Source organism: Sphaeramia orbicularis, chromosome 18, assembly GCF_902148855.1.
Source record: "Sphaeramia orbicularis chromosome 18, fSphaOr1.1, whole genome shotgun sequence".
Lineage (NCBI taxonomy): Eukaryota > Metazoa > Chordata > Actinopteri > Kurtiformes > Apogonidae > Sphaeramia > Sphaeramia orbicularis.
Genome location: NC_043974.1, coordinates 47,676,586 through 47,694,118, shown reverse-complemented (window position 1 = coordinate 47,694,118; position 17,533 = coordinate 47,676,586). Strand labels below are relative to the sequence as shown.

Sequence of the window (17,533 nt, the reverse complement as noted above, 5' to 3'; positions counted from 1 at the left end):
TTTTACTTTACATACGGTCTGCTGTCTGTATGCAGTGAAGTGACAGTGGTTTGTCAGATCTTCTTTTCTTTCAGATGAGTTAAAGACAGTCGTATGTCTGTGAATACACAAGTCACACCAGAGGAAAAATGCTGCTGTATTAGTATGTGATGCTAGCTGTTACATAAAACAGATAAAATTAAACTAAAGGATGCTTGGGTTGACTTTGGGCACAAATTAATTCTGGCATGTGTTTCAAGCTACAAGTCAGGTAGATATTTCATAATTTATTCACAACTGTCCCAGTTTAGCACTAGAATAGTTAAGTAAGATGTGGTTAATGTTAATGCTATTGTTAGCTGTTGTCTAATGTAGCTAATGAGCTAACTCACAAATGGTCTGGTCCATCCAGATTTTTCAGTTTCCAGTGGAGTGACAGCAATGTGTCAGATTTTCTACGTTTCTATGAATTAAACACAGTTATGGTTTTGATGACAGTGTATTCACAAAAGAAGAAAATGGCCACGGTTTGGGTATGTTTGGTGATGCTAACAGTGCCTATAATTAATTTAAAACAATGAAATGCTGGTACTTGGGCTAACTTTGGAGAAAAATACTAAAATATTCAGTTAAATGTAGTTTTTGTGAGTGAATAAACTTACATTATTATGTGAAAAACATCTCAGTAGCATTAGCGATACAGGTTAGCATGTGTCTCAGCCTGTTGATGTTTGGGTGTATTTGGTGATGCTAACAGCTAGCTATCATGTATTCACAATGAGGGAATATTGGCACTTGGGCTAACGTTGGAGAAAAGAACAAAAATATTTAGTTAAGTGTAGTTTGTGTGTTTGAAAAAACAAAAGTTATTCTTTGAAAAACATCCTGGTAGCACTAGTGGTACAGGTTAGCATGTGTTTTAGCCTGCTGATGTTTGGGTGTGTTTAGTAATGCTAACAGCTGCCTATAATTAATTCAAAATGAAGAAATATTGATGCTTGGGCTAACTTTGGGCAAAAAACCCTAAAAATATTTAGTTAAATGTAGTTTGTGTGTGAATAATCATAACTTATCGAGTGAAAAACATCCCGGTAGCATTAGCGATACAGGTTAGCTTTAGTCACAGCCTGTTGATGTTTGGGTTTGTTTGGTGATGCTAACAGCTGCCTATAATTTTCTTCAAAATGAGGGAATATTGGTGCTTGGGCTAACTTTGGACAAAAAATAGTTAAATGTAGTTTGTATACGTGAATAAACGTAATTTATTGAGTGAAAAACATCCCGGTAGCATTAGCGCTGTTAATGCGGCTCCACAGGTTAGCTTGTGTCGCAGCCTGCTGACGTCATCGCCGTCCTTATTTGCTGACATGGCGCCGGTTGTGATGTTTTTTACAGACCGGGCACCGGTGCGTCCACGGAGGACACACAGACACCCAAACGGAGGCGGACGGAGGAGGGGAGCCTCAGACCTCCTCAGACCTCCTGCTTGACCTCCGTCAAGTCAGACACTGTCTGCGGGACCGGACGCGCCGTGGCCCTTTCACAGTAAAAGCCTCCGTTGACAGTGAGTACCGTGGACGCGGACGCAGCCGGATCTGCGTCGGTAACCGGGGGGGGCTGGTATTTAACCCGGGCTGTGTTCACGGCTCGGACTCGGCTCTCGGCTGTCGGAACCGTCGCATGGAGCGGGGCTTTGTTCGGGCTCTTCCCCGGTTGTTGTATTGTGGAGGTCCGCGCCGGCGCTGCGGATCCGCGGTGTCCGGCTTCACGCGCTCCGGCTCCGGTTCCCGGCTCAGAGCTCCGGCGGCTCGGACGGACAGGATGCCAGAGGGAGCGCTCCGACTGACGGCGTCCGTTTGCCCGCGTCCCGGCGTCGTGTCTCGGCCACGGCGGCTGTGATGGGCGGTGTGGAGCCTCCGGTTACCGTCGTCGACGCTTGGATTTTTACCGAAGCCACGAAATGAAGCGAATGAATGTGAGCACCCAGAAGTGTCCTGATGTGTCTCCGGTCCGGCGGATGCGGATCGGACCCCAGTAGCTGTGTGTTCAGTGGATTTCATGTAGACCTGTAGTAGTGGACTACCCAACTTTTGCCCGGTTTTTTCCGTGTGTTTTTGCCGGTTTTCCGTCTTTGAAAGCCTGCTTTCAGGACACACCAACTCCGGAAAACCAGCGGCTCCCTCCTCCATCTGCGGGGAATAACCGTCTTAGGGTTATTCGCCTGTAAAGCATCTTCTCTGGGGTGGGAACACGGCGGATGCTTGCCTTTGCTCGTCTATTCCGACTTTTGTATCGTCTGGTTGTGTTTGTCTGTTTGTCCCACAGTGGCATGAAAATTCATGAATGCGTCCAAGGACATGTACACAAATTACGCATGCACCATGACGGTAGTAGGCTGTGCGTAATATCCTATTATTATAACACTAGCACATGAATGCAATCACACACACACACACTGAGAAAGAAAGCATCCTGTGTTTGGAGCAGATGAGGCTCATCCATCTGAGTTTGACTGGTGTGTGTGTGTGTGTGTGTGTGTGTGAGTGTGTGTGAGGTTCGGCTTTAACCTGGACTCACATCCAACAGTAAAATTTCATGATGAAATTGTTTACATTTACGAATTATCCTTAAGGCGTTTTAGATTCATGGTTTTAGATTATTCAGTTTTTATTTTAAAGGAAAAAGAAGTGAATAATTGAATGATATCCTGCAGCATACGATTGTGGAAATCACACTTTATTTGGCACAAAATCAAAGAAAAATGTGGAGTTTTTAGTAAATTGCACTTAATTTTCTTAATAAATGTCAAGTTGTATATGTTTGTTCAGATTTTTCACATTTTCATCGTGTCATTTGACTTTTTTCACACTAAAAGAGACAAATCTGGATGATTATTTCCAGATTATAGTGCTGTCATTAGTTTACATTTACAAACTATCATTAAGACATTTCACATTTATGGTTTTAGATTATTCAGCTTTTATTTTAAAAGAAAAATAAGTGAATGATTTAATAATATTCTGCAGAAAAATATTGTGGAAATCACACTTTTTTGACAAAATCAAAGAAAAATGTGGAGTTATTAGTAAATTGCACTTATTTTTCCTAATAAATGTCATGTTCGTTCAGGTTTTTCACATTGTCATCGTGTCATTTGACTTTTTTCACACTAAAAGAGACAAATGTGGATGATTATTTCCAGATTATTGTGCTGTTCTTTTACTGGTCTGGACCCCATTAGATCAAACTGACCCCTGAGTTTGACTGGGCTGGTCTAGATGAAACCTGAACCAGGTTAAACCCATCAGAACCTCCTGTCTTTAACCCGTGTGTGTGTGTGTGTGTTTGTGGTTCGGCTTTAACCTGGACTCACATCCATCACTTATCTGTTTCATGCACATTTGGGTTTTTTAATCCAAGCAGCTGTGTGTTTCAGCACTTTGGTCTGATTTAAGTCCAGAGCATCATTTCCTGTAAATGAACTCAGAACCAGTTCAACCCATTTGGATCGGGGGGCGTCAAACATACGGCCTGAGGACCCAAACCGGCCCGCTAAAGGGTCCAGTCCGGCCCACGGGGTGGATTTGACAAATTAGAAAATTACGCTGTAGATATTAACAACCAAGGGGGTCACCTACTGCTCAATATCGTCACTGTTGGGTGGAAACCTACGGAAGCGTATTTCATTCACCCAGAAAAATAAATTCGGCTCCGTTTTCCCAAATTAACGAGATAATTATGTCGTTAATTTGGAAAAACTGAGCCAAATTTAAATTTTTTCAGAAAACAGTATCTTGTTAATTCAGAAAAACAGAGCCAATTTTTTTAAACTTATTTTTTTCTTGTAATTATGAGATAATTATCTCGTTGATTCGGAAAAACACAGCCGAATTTTATTTTTTTGTGTGAATGCAATACGCTTCCGTAGAAACCTCTTCTGTCCAAAACGGTTATTTTCAGGAAACTGGAAAAACCATGTTAATTCTAAATAAATGAGTGGAGTTCACAGATGTAGTCACAGGTTGTTTTCAACATGTTTCATTGGTTGACTGTTTCTAAAACCGTCAGACCAACGTGAAGACTGACCAATAGAATTGTTTTATGAAGAAAAAAAAAAAGACCAAAAATGGACTTACGAGGTTTCCACCCGACAGAATATGATGGAAAGGTGGATGGGACTAGTAAAATAACAGCAAAAAGAACCTATTAATGATGGCACCAACAACAATGTTCTATGTTTTAGTGTAAAAACAGTAAAATTACATGATGAAATTGTTTACATTAATGAACTATCCTTAAGACTTTTCAGATTTATGGTTTTAGATTATTCAGCTTTTATTTTAAAAGAAAAATAAGTGAATAATTTAATAATATCCTGTAGCATAAAATTGTTGAAATCACACTTTTTTGGCACAAAATCAAAGAAAAATGTGGAGTTATGTTAGTAAATTGCAATTTTTTTTTAAAATAGATTTTAAGTTGTATATCAGGGCTGTCAAACTCATTTTAGTTCAGTTTCAAATTCAGCCAAATTTGATCTGCAGTGGGCCGGACCAGTAAAATAATAACATGAAAATATATAAATAATGTCAACTGCAAAGTTTTTTCTATGTTTTAGAGTGAAAAAAGTAAAATGTGACGAAAATGTTTACATCTACCAACTATCCTTTAGAACAATGTGAATAACATGAACAAACTGACATTTAAGAAAACTAAGTGCAATTTTAATAATATTCTGCCTCAGTTTATCATATAAACATGTAAATTATAATGTACAATCACAGTGGATCTACAAATACACTAAACATTTAATAACAGGCAGAATATTGTTAAAATTACACTTCAGACTTTTCAAAATGTTTATATCTGTTGAAGTTATGTGTGTTTTTGTGAAATGTTTGTTTTAGTGTAAATACAGTAAAAGGACATGGAAATTTTTACATTTACGAAGAGAAAAATGTGGAGTTGTGAGTATTTATTGGTTATTCTGATAGTATTTGACTGATCCGACCCACTGCAGATTAAATTGGTCTGAATGTGGAACCTGAACTAAAAGGGTTCATATCTTCAGTGTAATTTTTGCATTTCATGAATTCATCCCAAGGCCCAGACTGGACCCTTTGGCGGGCCAGATTTGGCCCCTGGGCCGCATGTTTGACACCTGTGTTGTATATGTTTGTTCAGGTTTTGCACGTTTTCATCGTGTCATTTGACTTTTTTCACACTGAACGAGACAAATGTGGATGATTATTATAGATGATTGTGCTGTTTTTTACTGGTCTAGATCAAACTGACCCCTGAGTTTGACTGGGCTGGTCTACATGAAACCAGAACCAGGTTAAACCCATCAGAACCTCCTGGCTTTAGCCCGTGTGTGTGTGTGTGTGTGTGTGTGGATCAGGGGACTCAAACATGCTTGTGTGTCCATGTGCTGTGTGTGTGTGTGTGTGTGTGTGTGTGTGTGTGCGCCCTTGGCCGTGCTAACACCCCCCCTCCTCCCCCTCCTCCCTCTGTGTGTGTGTAACAGCCACGCTGGAAGTCCCCCCCCATGTGGCCGTCGGGTGTGGGCAGCCGGCAGCCGTGCCCGCGGGAGTCGGCGCTGCGCAGGGCGGCGCTCAGCGGTAACATCCAGGCCCTGCCGCCGCAACACGTCCCCACCGGCCGCAGCGTCAGGGTCTTCATCTGCGCCAACCCCGACGGTGAGTGACAGCACCCCCATCAGCCCCCATCCACCCACTTCCACCCCCACACCCGGTGTACCCACGCACCGCTGTGACCCCCAGGGTTAAAGGATGTGAGCATCTGCAGCAGCAGCAGCAGTTTAAATACTGCTGTCACATGACCATCAGTGTCAGGATAAAGGTCAAAGGGCAATGGAAGTGGAAGAAGACAGACAGACAGACAGACAGACAAAAGAGTCACAAAAGAACGAAAAAGAGGTGAAAAAACACCAATATCTATCTGTCTTCAAATATCTTTTATTCTTTTTTTATTACTTCTTACCTTGCGTCTCTCATGTTGGTTCTGTGTGTTTTTACTGCTGTGGAAATCTATCTATCTATCTATCTATCTATCTATCTATCTATCTATCTATCTATCTATCTATCTATCTATCTATCTATCTATCTATCTATCTATCTATCTATCTATCTATCTATCTATCGTTCTATCTATCGTTCTATCTATCGTTCTATCGTTCTATCGTTCTATCTATCTATCGTTCTATCGTTCTATCTATTGTTCTATCTATCTATCATTCTATCTATCTATCATTCTATTGTTCTATCTATCGTTCTATCGCTCTATCATTCTGTCTTTCGTTCTGTCATTCTATCGTTCTGTTGCTCTGTCTTTCGTTCTGTCTGTCGTTCTATCGTTCTGTTCTCTTGGTCTGTCTTTTGTTCTATCTATCTATCTATCTATCTATCTATCTATCTATCTATCTATCTATCTATCTATCTATCTATCTATCTATCTATCTATCTATCTATCTATCTATCTATCTATCTATCTATCTATCTATTGTTCTTTCCTTCTATCATTCTATCTATTGTTCTGTCTTTCCTTCTATCGTTCTATTGATCTAAAGTTCTATTGTTCTATGCCTCAGTTGGTAGAGTGGGTCGTCCAATGACTGAAGGGTTGGCGGTTTGAATCCTGGCTCCACGTGTTGAAGTGTCCTTGAGCAAGACACTGAACCCTAAAAGTCTCCAGTAGAGTGTGGCCGTGCTTTGCGTGGCAGCAGCCGCCTACTGGTGTATGAGAGTGTGTGGATGGAGGAATGTGAGGAACTGTAAAGCACTTTGGGCACCATGAAGGTGGAGAAAAGGTGCTGTATACGTTCAGTACCATCTATTGTTCTATCTAACCATTGTTCTATCTATCTAAATATATATGGATATAGCAAGATTAAAAAAGGACAAATGGCATAAAAGAATACAACAACACAAACACACATTGTCTCAGATTGGGTGATTTAGAGTTTAATTAGTTCATTTAGATTTATTTTGATTTAATGCTTTTAAAGATGCAATAAATGTAAAATAATGTAATCGCAGTTCAAAGGGTGATTGAACGAAAGTTGAAACTATTCATCAGAGACCAAGAAATAGGCAGAAAATGTTGTAAAAATGCAAAAACAGCTGTGATTTAGTCCATATTATTCATATACTGTATATCTATATAAAAAGACAAAAATTATGAACAAGATAAGAAATGGTGTCAATGACAAAAATGAAGCAAATAACAATACAACATAAACACACCTGTCATCTGTGATTTAGAGTTTAATTAGTTCATTTAGATTTATTTTGATGCGATAAATGTAAAATAATGTCATCACAGTTCAAAGGGTGATGGAACGAAAGCTGAAGACACCAGGCAGAGGAATTATATTAGACCAAAAAAGAGACAAAAACTGCAAAAACACACCATATGTACATGTATAACGATAAAAACTACGAACAAGACGAGAAATGACATAAAAGACAAAATACGAAACAACAGACGATACGACGTAAACACACCTGTTGTATCTGAGTCAGTGATCTAGAGTTGAATTAGTTCATTTAGATTGAATTCAATTAAATAAAGAAGATCTGCGTTCATATTCATCACATAAAAGATGGTTTTAACGCGTCTTTATCGTCAAACATCTACTACATGGATGAGGTAGAACGGGTGTTTTTGTGACCGTTCGTACACTGTGGTAACAGCCTGTATCTGCTGAAGTTAGGGATGTAACCATTACCGGTATAATGATAAACTGCGGTAAAATTGCCGACAGTTAGTATTACTGTTTAAATTGTAATTATCATGATAACCGTGATTGATTACTGCACTTTTCCGGAGAAAACGCCTACGTACAGATCTGCTTTTATGTCAAATATTTGAGTATAGTTTGAATTTATTACAATTTTAATTTTCTATACCTAATATTTGGAACCAATATTTACTTTTAAAGTCTGTGAAAAGGTTCGTTAAGCATCTGTGTGTTATTTATGCAATAAATTATATACATTTTTCAAATCAGATTTTATATATTTTTTGTCCTTTTATGTTTTTATAGTAGGTTAAAGTGAAAAAATAATAGACAGATGATATAGATGAAGTTGTGCTGAAAAAACAGATCCAAACATGGGTATAGTAAACATTTGTTTCTATAGTATATAAAGGCCAAATCAAAAGGACTGAAAAACAGACAGAATAGACTCAGACCACTAAGGGTTAATATTGGAATGTTTCTGACACAGAAGGGACATTGTGACTATTATTTTATTTATTTATTTATTTTTTTTTTCAAAATACAACTTATTAAATTATTTCAGTGTGTGTATTAGTATTTTTTGAACATTTTAAGCACAATTTCAACAATCCTGCGATAATAATGATAACCGTGATAATTTTGGTCACAATAACCATGATATGAAATTTTCATATGGTTCCATCCCTAGCTGAGGTCCGCGTAAAGATCAGATCTGGTTCTGGTTCTGGTTCTGGTTCTGGTCTGGATCCGATGCAGAGCACATATTAGGTTTCAGAGCAGAGGAGACGACCAGAGCGAACGGGTGTAGTATTCATTCCAGTAACTCATCCAAACAACAGATTGCTGTGGTGGCATGGTGTGAGCAGAGCGAGGCAGTGGGGGGGGCGAGGGAGACTCCCATGTGCAGCTCTGGATTTGAATATGCCCTCTGGGTACCGGGTAAAAATAGGCCCACGACGGGGGTAAACAAGGCCAGGGAAGTGGAGTAGGCTAGGAGAAGCACACATACACCGCTGCTGCTGCTGACGTTCACCTCCCTTTGTCAGCAAATGGGTCCATAACACACCACACAAACGAGCGCTTCGACCTGGGCGATGGCGGCGGCGTTCCGGCCCGGCCTTGTTTAGCCACCTGTAGCTGAGTCAGTCCCGTCACAGCAGGGGTTTAACGCTCCAATCTGCACCGGGATGGAAAAACCACCAGGGGCTTTTCCCAGTCACTTCCCTCCACGCCGTCGGCACAAACGGAAAAACGCACACGTCTCAGCTTGAGCTTCGGAAACGGGTAATTATGAGACGGCGTTCGCAGCGAAGCGACGGCGGCCTACGTGAGGAATAAAGCGTCCGCCATGAACTCAGACATCCACGTGTGATCAGCGGTGATCAGACTCACCTCACATGTTTATATCCTGTCAAATATTCACATTAGTGGAGTTTGACCGCAGTCACACCGCTGAAGCCAGGGGGCGCTAGGGGGCACTAGAGGGCACTAGGGGGCCCCGCCCACACTGTTTACAATGTCATTTGTACAAGTAGAATCTGGAAAAACATATATTTACTCACATGTTTTTGTTTCATCCACACGAAAACTCCAGTTTATAGATAGATAGATAGATACTTTATTCACCCCATAGGGAAATTTACATTTAGTTTATGTCACTGAAAACTATTAGGTCTAATGCTAATAATGCTAATACTAATGTTAATGCTAAATGCTATGTGTATTAGGATGAGTAAAATAAAATAATACAAATAAAATGAATGGTACTTATACATCCAAGTATCTTTAAAAACATATAATTTCTCATGTGTTTTTGTGTTTCATCCACATGAAAACTCCAGTTTATTTAACTTAAAATTATTAGATCTGATGCTAATAATGCTAATGCCAGGTACTGTGTGTATTAGGATGGGAAAAATAAAATAATACAGACTAAATTAATGCCACTTATGTATCCAGGTGTTAAAATATATATATTTACTCGTGTTTTTGTGTTTCATCCACATGAAAACTCCAGTTTATGTCATTGAAATCTATTAGCTCTCATGCTAATGCTAGGTACTATGTGTATTAGGAGGAGTAAAATAAAATAATACAGATGGAATTAATGCCACTTATATATCCAGCTTTCTATAAAAACATATTTTCTCATGCGTTTTGTGTTTTATCCACACGAAAACTCCAGTTTGTGTCACTGAAAATGACCAGATCTAATGCTAACAATGCTAATGCTAGGTACTGTCTGTATTAGGATGGGTAAAATAAAAGAATACAGATGAAATTAATGTCACTTATGTATCCAGGTGTGAAAGCATATATATTTACTCAGGTGTTTTTGTTTCATCCACATGAAAACTCCAGTTCATGTCACTGAAAATGATCAGATCTAATGCTAATAATACTAATGCTAGGTATTGTGTGTATTAGGATGAATAAAATAAAAGAATACAGATGAAATTAATGCCACTTGTGGTTGTAACACATTTTATGTAAAAACTCCACATCCATGTGTTAATAACAGATAAATGTTTGTTGTGTAATGATGATTCCACCTAAAAAACGCACTTTTGCTTCTGAAGCTTCAGTTTTCTCCCTAAAATAATGAGTCACTCACACACAGATAATAAATGAAGATGGACGTTGGTTTGTTTCTGTCGTCTCTGCAGGTTTCACCGCCTTTTATGTCTCTGCACGTGGACGTCACATCAGTCCATATCTATTAAAAAAACACTACTAATAGTAAATGATCCTCCATTTTCTTCTTCTACTATCATATTGTTAGTTACACTCAGACCCAAACGCCGCCTTATTACATAATAATGAAGTGAGAATTTGTTACGTTTTGCTGAGTTCTTACATAACGCTCTGTTTTTACATAATGCATTGTTACCGGCTGTACATCTACAAATGTGTGGAAGTAGAAGAAGGCTACGTTCAGTTGAAGACACAGGTGGTCCATATGTGACCTGGATCTGATCTGTGACAGACGGTCTGAACAGCATGAATCTGACCCGGACCACTTTCATATGCGGTCCTAAATCTGACCCGGACCACTTTCATATGCGGTCCTAAATCTGACCCGGACCACTTTCATATGCGGTCCTAAATCTGACCCAGACCACTTCCATGCGTGGTCACCAGAGGTTGAAGCAGACATTTTTATTGTCGGTCATTTTGACGGACAGGGTTGTAAAAATTCCGTCAGAACACATTATTATCCGTCATTTCAAATTACATTTTTTCATGATAATGAGGCTTATTTAGTAGGATTACATGTTCAAAAACATGTCAGTGGTGCAGTATGTGTAGTTGCTGCTGGATGATAAACCAGTGTGACGTCATGACTCACATACATGCACCATTTTAATGGGTGTATTATCTGTGTGCATTATAAGGTTTGTGTGTGTGTTCACACTGCGGTTCACCAGGGTTTCCTGTGGAACTGATCTGTTGGTGTGGTGGTGTGTAATGGCGGGGGGGTGGGTGCATGTGTACGGTTCAGCTGGGGGGGGGACGCACTGACGCACGCCTGCAGTTACCGACCAAAACATGTGCGTTGTTTTTTTCTCGCATGATTTTTGTCTATTGTCATCGATTATTTATTTGTTTTCGGGGTTTTTTTTTCCCCTCGTGGCTATTGTCTTTATTTTTGTTTGTTTGGTTTTTGCTTATTGGTTTTTTAGTATTATTTCTGGTGACTTGAAATTTCTTGATTTTGTAAGTAAAAATAAAAATGATAAAAAGAACAAAAAAACTGACAGTTTCCAGTTCCAGCGAACACAACAAGTGAAGCATCAACTTTTACTTCTGTTGGAGTGGACGACTAATGGTAATGTGTTGATGGTGGGCGGGGCTAATAGGCTCAGTATTTGGTGGGCGGGGCTAATAGTCTCAGTATTTGTCCTTTGTGCTTAAACCCCAAATGAAAGTTGAACCTCATAGAGTGTTCCAGTTCTCTATTATCAGACTAGTGGGTACCACTATATTCTGGAAATTAGGATATTCATAAACCTGTTTTTAAATTACGACATTATTTTTTTGAACTACGACTTTATTTTCACAAAATTACGGGTTTTATATTGATATTTTATGACTTTATTCTCGTAGAAAGAAGTGTTTTTATTTTCTTATGTGGCTCTAATACGCTGTCGTGATAAAGTGAGTTAAGCTATAAAAAAAAAAGCAAATGAGTTAACAGCTGCTAACAGTAGCTAGCATGCTTACTGTAATAGTTTTGACCGTGGAACTGCCTTATGGAGTTCAACCAGGTGTCAAAAAGTAGAAAATAAACAAAATAAGCAAAAAAATTAACAAAAATGAATTAAATATTTACAAAGTAATAAATAACGTTAAGAAATATGCAGAAAATGTACCAAAATAAAGTAAAAAAAATTTATAGAATATGGAACAGGTATTTGAATTTGGGCCCAATTCTTGTAAAATTATGACTCTTTGTGTATTTGACTTTATTCTCATAAAATAACAGGTTTTATCTTAATATTTTATGACTTTATTCTCATAGTGACAGTGTTTTTATTTTCTTACGTGGCCCTAATACACCGTTTTAATAAAGTGAGTTAAGCTATATATTAAAAAAAAAAAAGCAAATGAGTTAACAGCTGCTAACTGTAGCTAGCATGCTAACTGTTACAGTTTTGACCATGGAACTGCTTTATGGAGTTCAACCAGGTGTCAAAAAGTAAGAAAATAAACAAAATAAGCCAAAAAAGCAAAATAATAAATAATGTGAAAGAAATATGCAGAAAAAATGGACTAAAATGAAGTAAAAAATGAATAAATTATGAAACAGGTATTGGAATTTGGGCCCAGTTCTCATAATATTATGGCTATTTTCTCCAAATATGATGACTTTATTCTCATAAAACTATGGCTCTTTTTGTATTCAACGTTATTCTCATAAAATTCAGCGTTTTGTCTTGATATTTTATGACTCTCTTCTCATAGTGACAGTGTTTTTATTTTCGTACGAGGCCCTAATGCGCTGTTGTAACTTTTGTTCATTTCCTCCAACATTAAACATGGGTCCTTGGACACCACCGTCCTCATTATTGTCTTCTTTTATTTCCTTTCCCATCAGTAAAAGCCGGCGTTTTGACTGCAGTCGTATAATTCCATCCAAAGACAGTCGTCCACGGTGCCTTTGATGAGTTCATCCATTCGTTCAGGCTTCGTTCTGATAAGGATAATCCTTTCAAAGGAGCCAAATCCTTGAAAAAAGCCTTATCTTTTCCACTCGTACAATCAAAATCCTCCTTATTCCCTTCTTTCCGAGGTTCACGTCACCTTCCTTTGTCCTCATTAACACCTGTGTCAGTTCACTTTATCACAAAAACATTCAACGGACCAGATAATCAGTTTATTAAGTGGAAGTGTCATTAGTTATCTCCGTGTATAATTGGCCTTTGATCGTCTCCCACAGCGTTCGTCCACTTCCTGTTTGGTGTTTGTGTCGCCATGTTCACCCAAACGACGAAAACATGTGACAACAACATAAACGGTGGAGCATAAAAGAGGTCAAGCATAGACGTTAAAGGCAGATACAATACCAGGGTTTGGAGCAAGAAGAAGAAGACGACGGTGTTTAATCAGCTGATATAAGTCCCGCCCCCTGAAAAACCTTCACTTTATGAGAAACCAACAACTGAAATCAACATATAAATAATGAACATAAACTACTGGGACCAAATTCAAACCTTTGTTGCTTATTTTATAATTTTTCTTTTTTTTTAAATTAAAAAAAAAAAATTAATTTTTGTTAATTTTTTGCATATTTTTTCATGTTATTTATTTTGTTGGTTTATTATTCATTTTTGTTCATTTTATTGATCGCTTTGGCTGTTTTTGTTCATTTGTTGCTTATTTTAGTCTTTTTTTTTTTTTTTTTACCGTGGGACTGCTGTATAGAGTTAAACAGGTGTCAAAATGCAGCTGGACTGATTTAGAAAAAAAGAGCCCAAAACTAAATCTAATGGAACCAAATTCAAAATATTATCAAAATATTTTAAAAATGTAACAAATTAAACAAAAATCATCAACATGTGAATGAAAATGAGCAAAAAAGAAAACCCACAATGAGTAAAAATGAACAAATTAATCAAGAAAATGATTTTAAAAAAAAAATGCAAAAATAATGAACAGAATGACAGAAATGAACAAATATGAACCAAAATCAACAAAATGAGCAAAAAATTAACCAACAAACCTAAATTCCAGGTGTGTTCAGTCGACAGTTGATGTTCAACATCCTAAATCTCCTATTAATGTTCACTCTAGTGCCTTATTTAGTCCAAACCTGTCAAACTTCAGTTCCTCTCTTTGTCTTTCTCTGTTATTCTTGATTTAAGCAGGTATAAAAAAAAAAAAAAATTATAAAAAGCAAAAAAAGCAAAACCATCAACAAAGGTTATCAGGATATTTAAAAACTGTAAGAAATTTAACAAATCATAATGTTACTGTTTTTACTGAGTTTTGACTGTAACTGCTTTTTGGAGTTTAACCAGATATTAAGAAATTTAAATTATCAAAAAAATGCTGAACAATCAACAAAAAGCAGCAAGATTTCAGAATGTTTCATAAATGTAAGAAAGTGAGTGAAAATGAACAAAATAATCAAGACGGTTTGACTCCCTTGGGTTCAAATGTCAGATTTTCAGGTGTTTGCAGGAAGTCTGTGTTCTTGTGTTGGAAACAACTATGGTAGCCGACATTTGCGGACTCTGTTTTATTGCTAACATACAGTGTTGGATAATGTGGCTGCTGTAGAGGAGCACAAGAGTCAGTCCTAGTTTTCCAGGAATTAGTCAGTGTCCACACTGTGGAACCTGAACTGAAATGATTTTAACATCACTGATTGTTAATATCTGAAGTGAAATGTATGCATTTTACAAATTCCTTCCGTGGGCCCGATTGGACCTTTTGGTGGGCCGGTTTTGGCCCACGGGCCATATGTTTGACACCCCTGGGTTTAAATGTCAGATTTTCAGGTGTTTGCAGGAAGTCTGTGTTCTTGTGTTGGAAACAATTCTGGTATTGATGTTAGCAGACTCTGTTTTATTGCTAACATACAGTGTTGGATAATGTGGCTGCTGTAGAGGAGCACAAGAGTCAGTCCTAGTTTTCCAGGAATTAGTCAGCGTCCAGGCTGTGCAACCTGAACTGAAATAATTTTAACACCCATAATTGTTCGGTCCTTCAGTGTAATTTTAGTACCTGGTTCTGGATTGGACCCCTTGGCGGCCTGTTTGGGTCCGTGGGCCGTATGTTTGACACCCCTGTTGAACCTTATTCTGTTCTTCCACCTGTTTTGACCCTAAAACACACAGTTAAACAAAAGCACTGAGGAAACGGAACACAAACACATACAGCAGAAATAATGAACCTGAAACAGACAGAACATGTCAGCGGTTAAAGGGTTAATAAAATACAGTATATTGAATGACAGGTCTTTGATGGAGGTGCAGATGGAAGCCCAGTGTTTGGACGCTCCACCCATAATGCAGCAGTGATGTGCAGAGTATGAAGGTCTTCTATCGCTTATGCCAAACTGTAAACCACACCACTAATTTGAGTGGATTTACATTCTGCTTCCACCGTCTTCATGAATCACTGGGTTCTTGGCTCAGGTGGATGAATCTTTGTGAGTGTGCGGCTGCGGCCGATCAATTAAACCCTTTTTTTTTCTATCTGTTGTTGCCAGTGGCCACGGCAGCAGCAACAAACCAAAAGAAAAGCCCCCCCTGATTTATGTGTGTGCCTGCGCCCAATGCATTATGGGCCCGTCTCATCCGTCAATACCGCTGTGTTTATGGAGGTCTACGCTACCGCAGCCGACGACTCCATTACCTCACCGCCTTCGCCTCGGGGGCCGCCGCCCGCCCGCCCACCGCCGTAGGCCGCCATCTGCACGCGAGCGACCACTTAAGCTGTTGGAAGTTGATAAAGACGCGCAGGCCTACGGGAAGCCAGGCGTGAAATCGTCTAACCCTCCAACGCAGCGTCAGTAATATGTCAGCACGGAGGACGCTAATTACATTACATCTGATTATTCCCACTGTCGGCGTTTGGTTTTGTCTTCCCTCCGTTCGGTTCAGGCTCGCTCTGTCTGTTCGAAATCTCCCTCTAATCAGACGCTCGTTTTGGTGAAAAGAAAACAAATGAGAGTGGGAGTCGTATCCAGGACGAGATGACAGGTGGAGAGACGGTATCAAGAGCGGCTTTTGTCCAATAAATTGGTTCTCAGGGGCCGCGAAGCATCGGGTTTTATGACGATGTTCGCAGTAGACGAGCTTTAAGATGCACCGTGTCATCCAGGGTTGGTCTGGAACGGCAGCAGGAGAACGGATGGAAACGAATAACAGTAATACTAAAGTAGTGTTGGATTTATAGTCAGAAATATTTCAGGATTATAACAGTGTTTCCAGTCAAACTCCACATTTACTGTGACTGGTTTATGTGTATTATGTTGGTTTAAATTATTTGCAAACCAATCTGAAGATGACCCAATTTGTACTGAAAGAAGCTAAAAACAAGCTACAGAGTGCACAGTCTTTACGGAAACAATCTAAAAATTATGCTAATTTGATGAGAAAAGCTAAAAACAAGCTAAGGTATGAACAAATACTACTGAGAAACTTAAAAAATTAGACAGATTGTTCAAGGAGATGTTAAAAGTAAGATAGAAATCACAGACATTTTACAGAGAGAAGCTAAAAATGGTGCATCCTTCATAAATGGAAGCTACTTAAAGTCACAGACTGTGCATTTTTACCAGGAAATACTATAAATATACTATAAATGCTGCAGTTTTTCCAGAAAGAAGCTAAAACCAATCTAAAGACACTGCAAGTTTTTACTGAAAGAAGCTAAAAACAGGCTACGGAGTACACAATCTTTACAGAAAGAATAAAAAAATTACGCTAATTTGCTGAGAAAAGCTAAAATAAGCTAACGTATGTGCAAATACTACTGACAAGCTTAAAAATGAGCTTAAAGCTATGTCAATTTTGCAGAAAGAAGCAAAAAAAGCTAAAAATTATGGAAATTTTACCAGGAGATGGTAACAGTAAGCTAGAAATCACCAACATTTTACAGAGAGAAGGTCAACATGGTGCATCCTTCATAGAGAGAAACTAGCAACTACAGTTAAAGTTAAAGGCTGTGCAATTTTACCTGGAGACGCTAAAACCCATCTAAAGACGCTACAAGTTTTTACTGAAACATGCTAAAAATGACGCTAATTTGACAAAGAGAAGCTAAAAATGAGCTACAATTATTGCACATTTGCAGAGACTGCACAAATTTGTACAAAGAGGAGCAAAAAAATAACTCAAACATTATGAAAATTTTACAGAGAGAAGCTAAAAACAAGATAAAACTACGGACATTTTCCAAACACAAGCTGAAAGTGTCCAGATGTTTCCTGGTGTGGTTTCTACCTGCGTCTCCTTCAGTTTCTCCCTGCGTCTCCTTCAGTTTCTACCTGCGTCTCCTTCAGTTTCTACCTGCGTCTCCTTCAGTTTCTACCCTTCGTCTCCTTCAGTTTCTACCTGCGTCTCCTTCAGTTTCTACCCTTCGTCTCCTTCAGTTTCTACCTGCGTCTCCTTCAGTTTCTACCCTTCGTCTCCTTCAGTTTCTACCTGCGTCTCCTTCAGTTTCTCCCTGCGTCTCCTTCAGTTTCTACCTGCGTCTCCTTCAGTTTCTACCTGCGTCTCCTTCAGTTTCTACCTTCATCTCCTTCAGTTTCTACCTGCGTCTCCTTCAGTTCAGTTT

The 17,533-nt window shown here is 38.8% G+C and overlaps 1 protein-coding gene across 1 annotated transcript in view; it reads left to right on the top strand.

Moving 5' to 3' along the window:
• Window positions 1–1,577: 1,577 nt before the first annotated feature.
• Window positions 1,578–17,533, top strand: part of nwd2 (NACHT and WD repeat domain containing 2) — a 71,600-nt gene continuing 55,644 nt past the window's right edge. Inside the window, 2 exon segments of the mRNA XM_030162519.1 lie at window positions 1,578–1,954; window positions 5,507–5,678. Of these exon segments, the coding sequence (XP_030018379.1) occupies window positions 1,940–1,954; window positions 5,507–5,678 (187 nt within the window). The 5' untranslated portion in view covers window positions 1,578–1,939.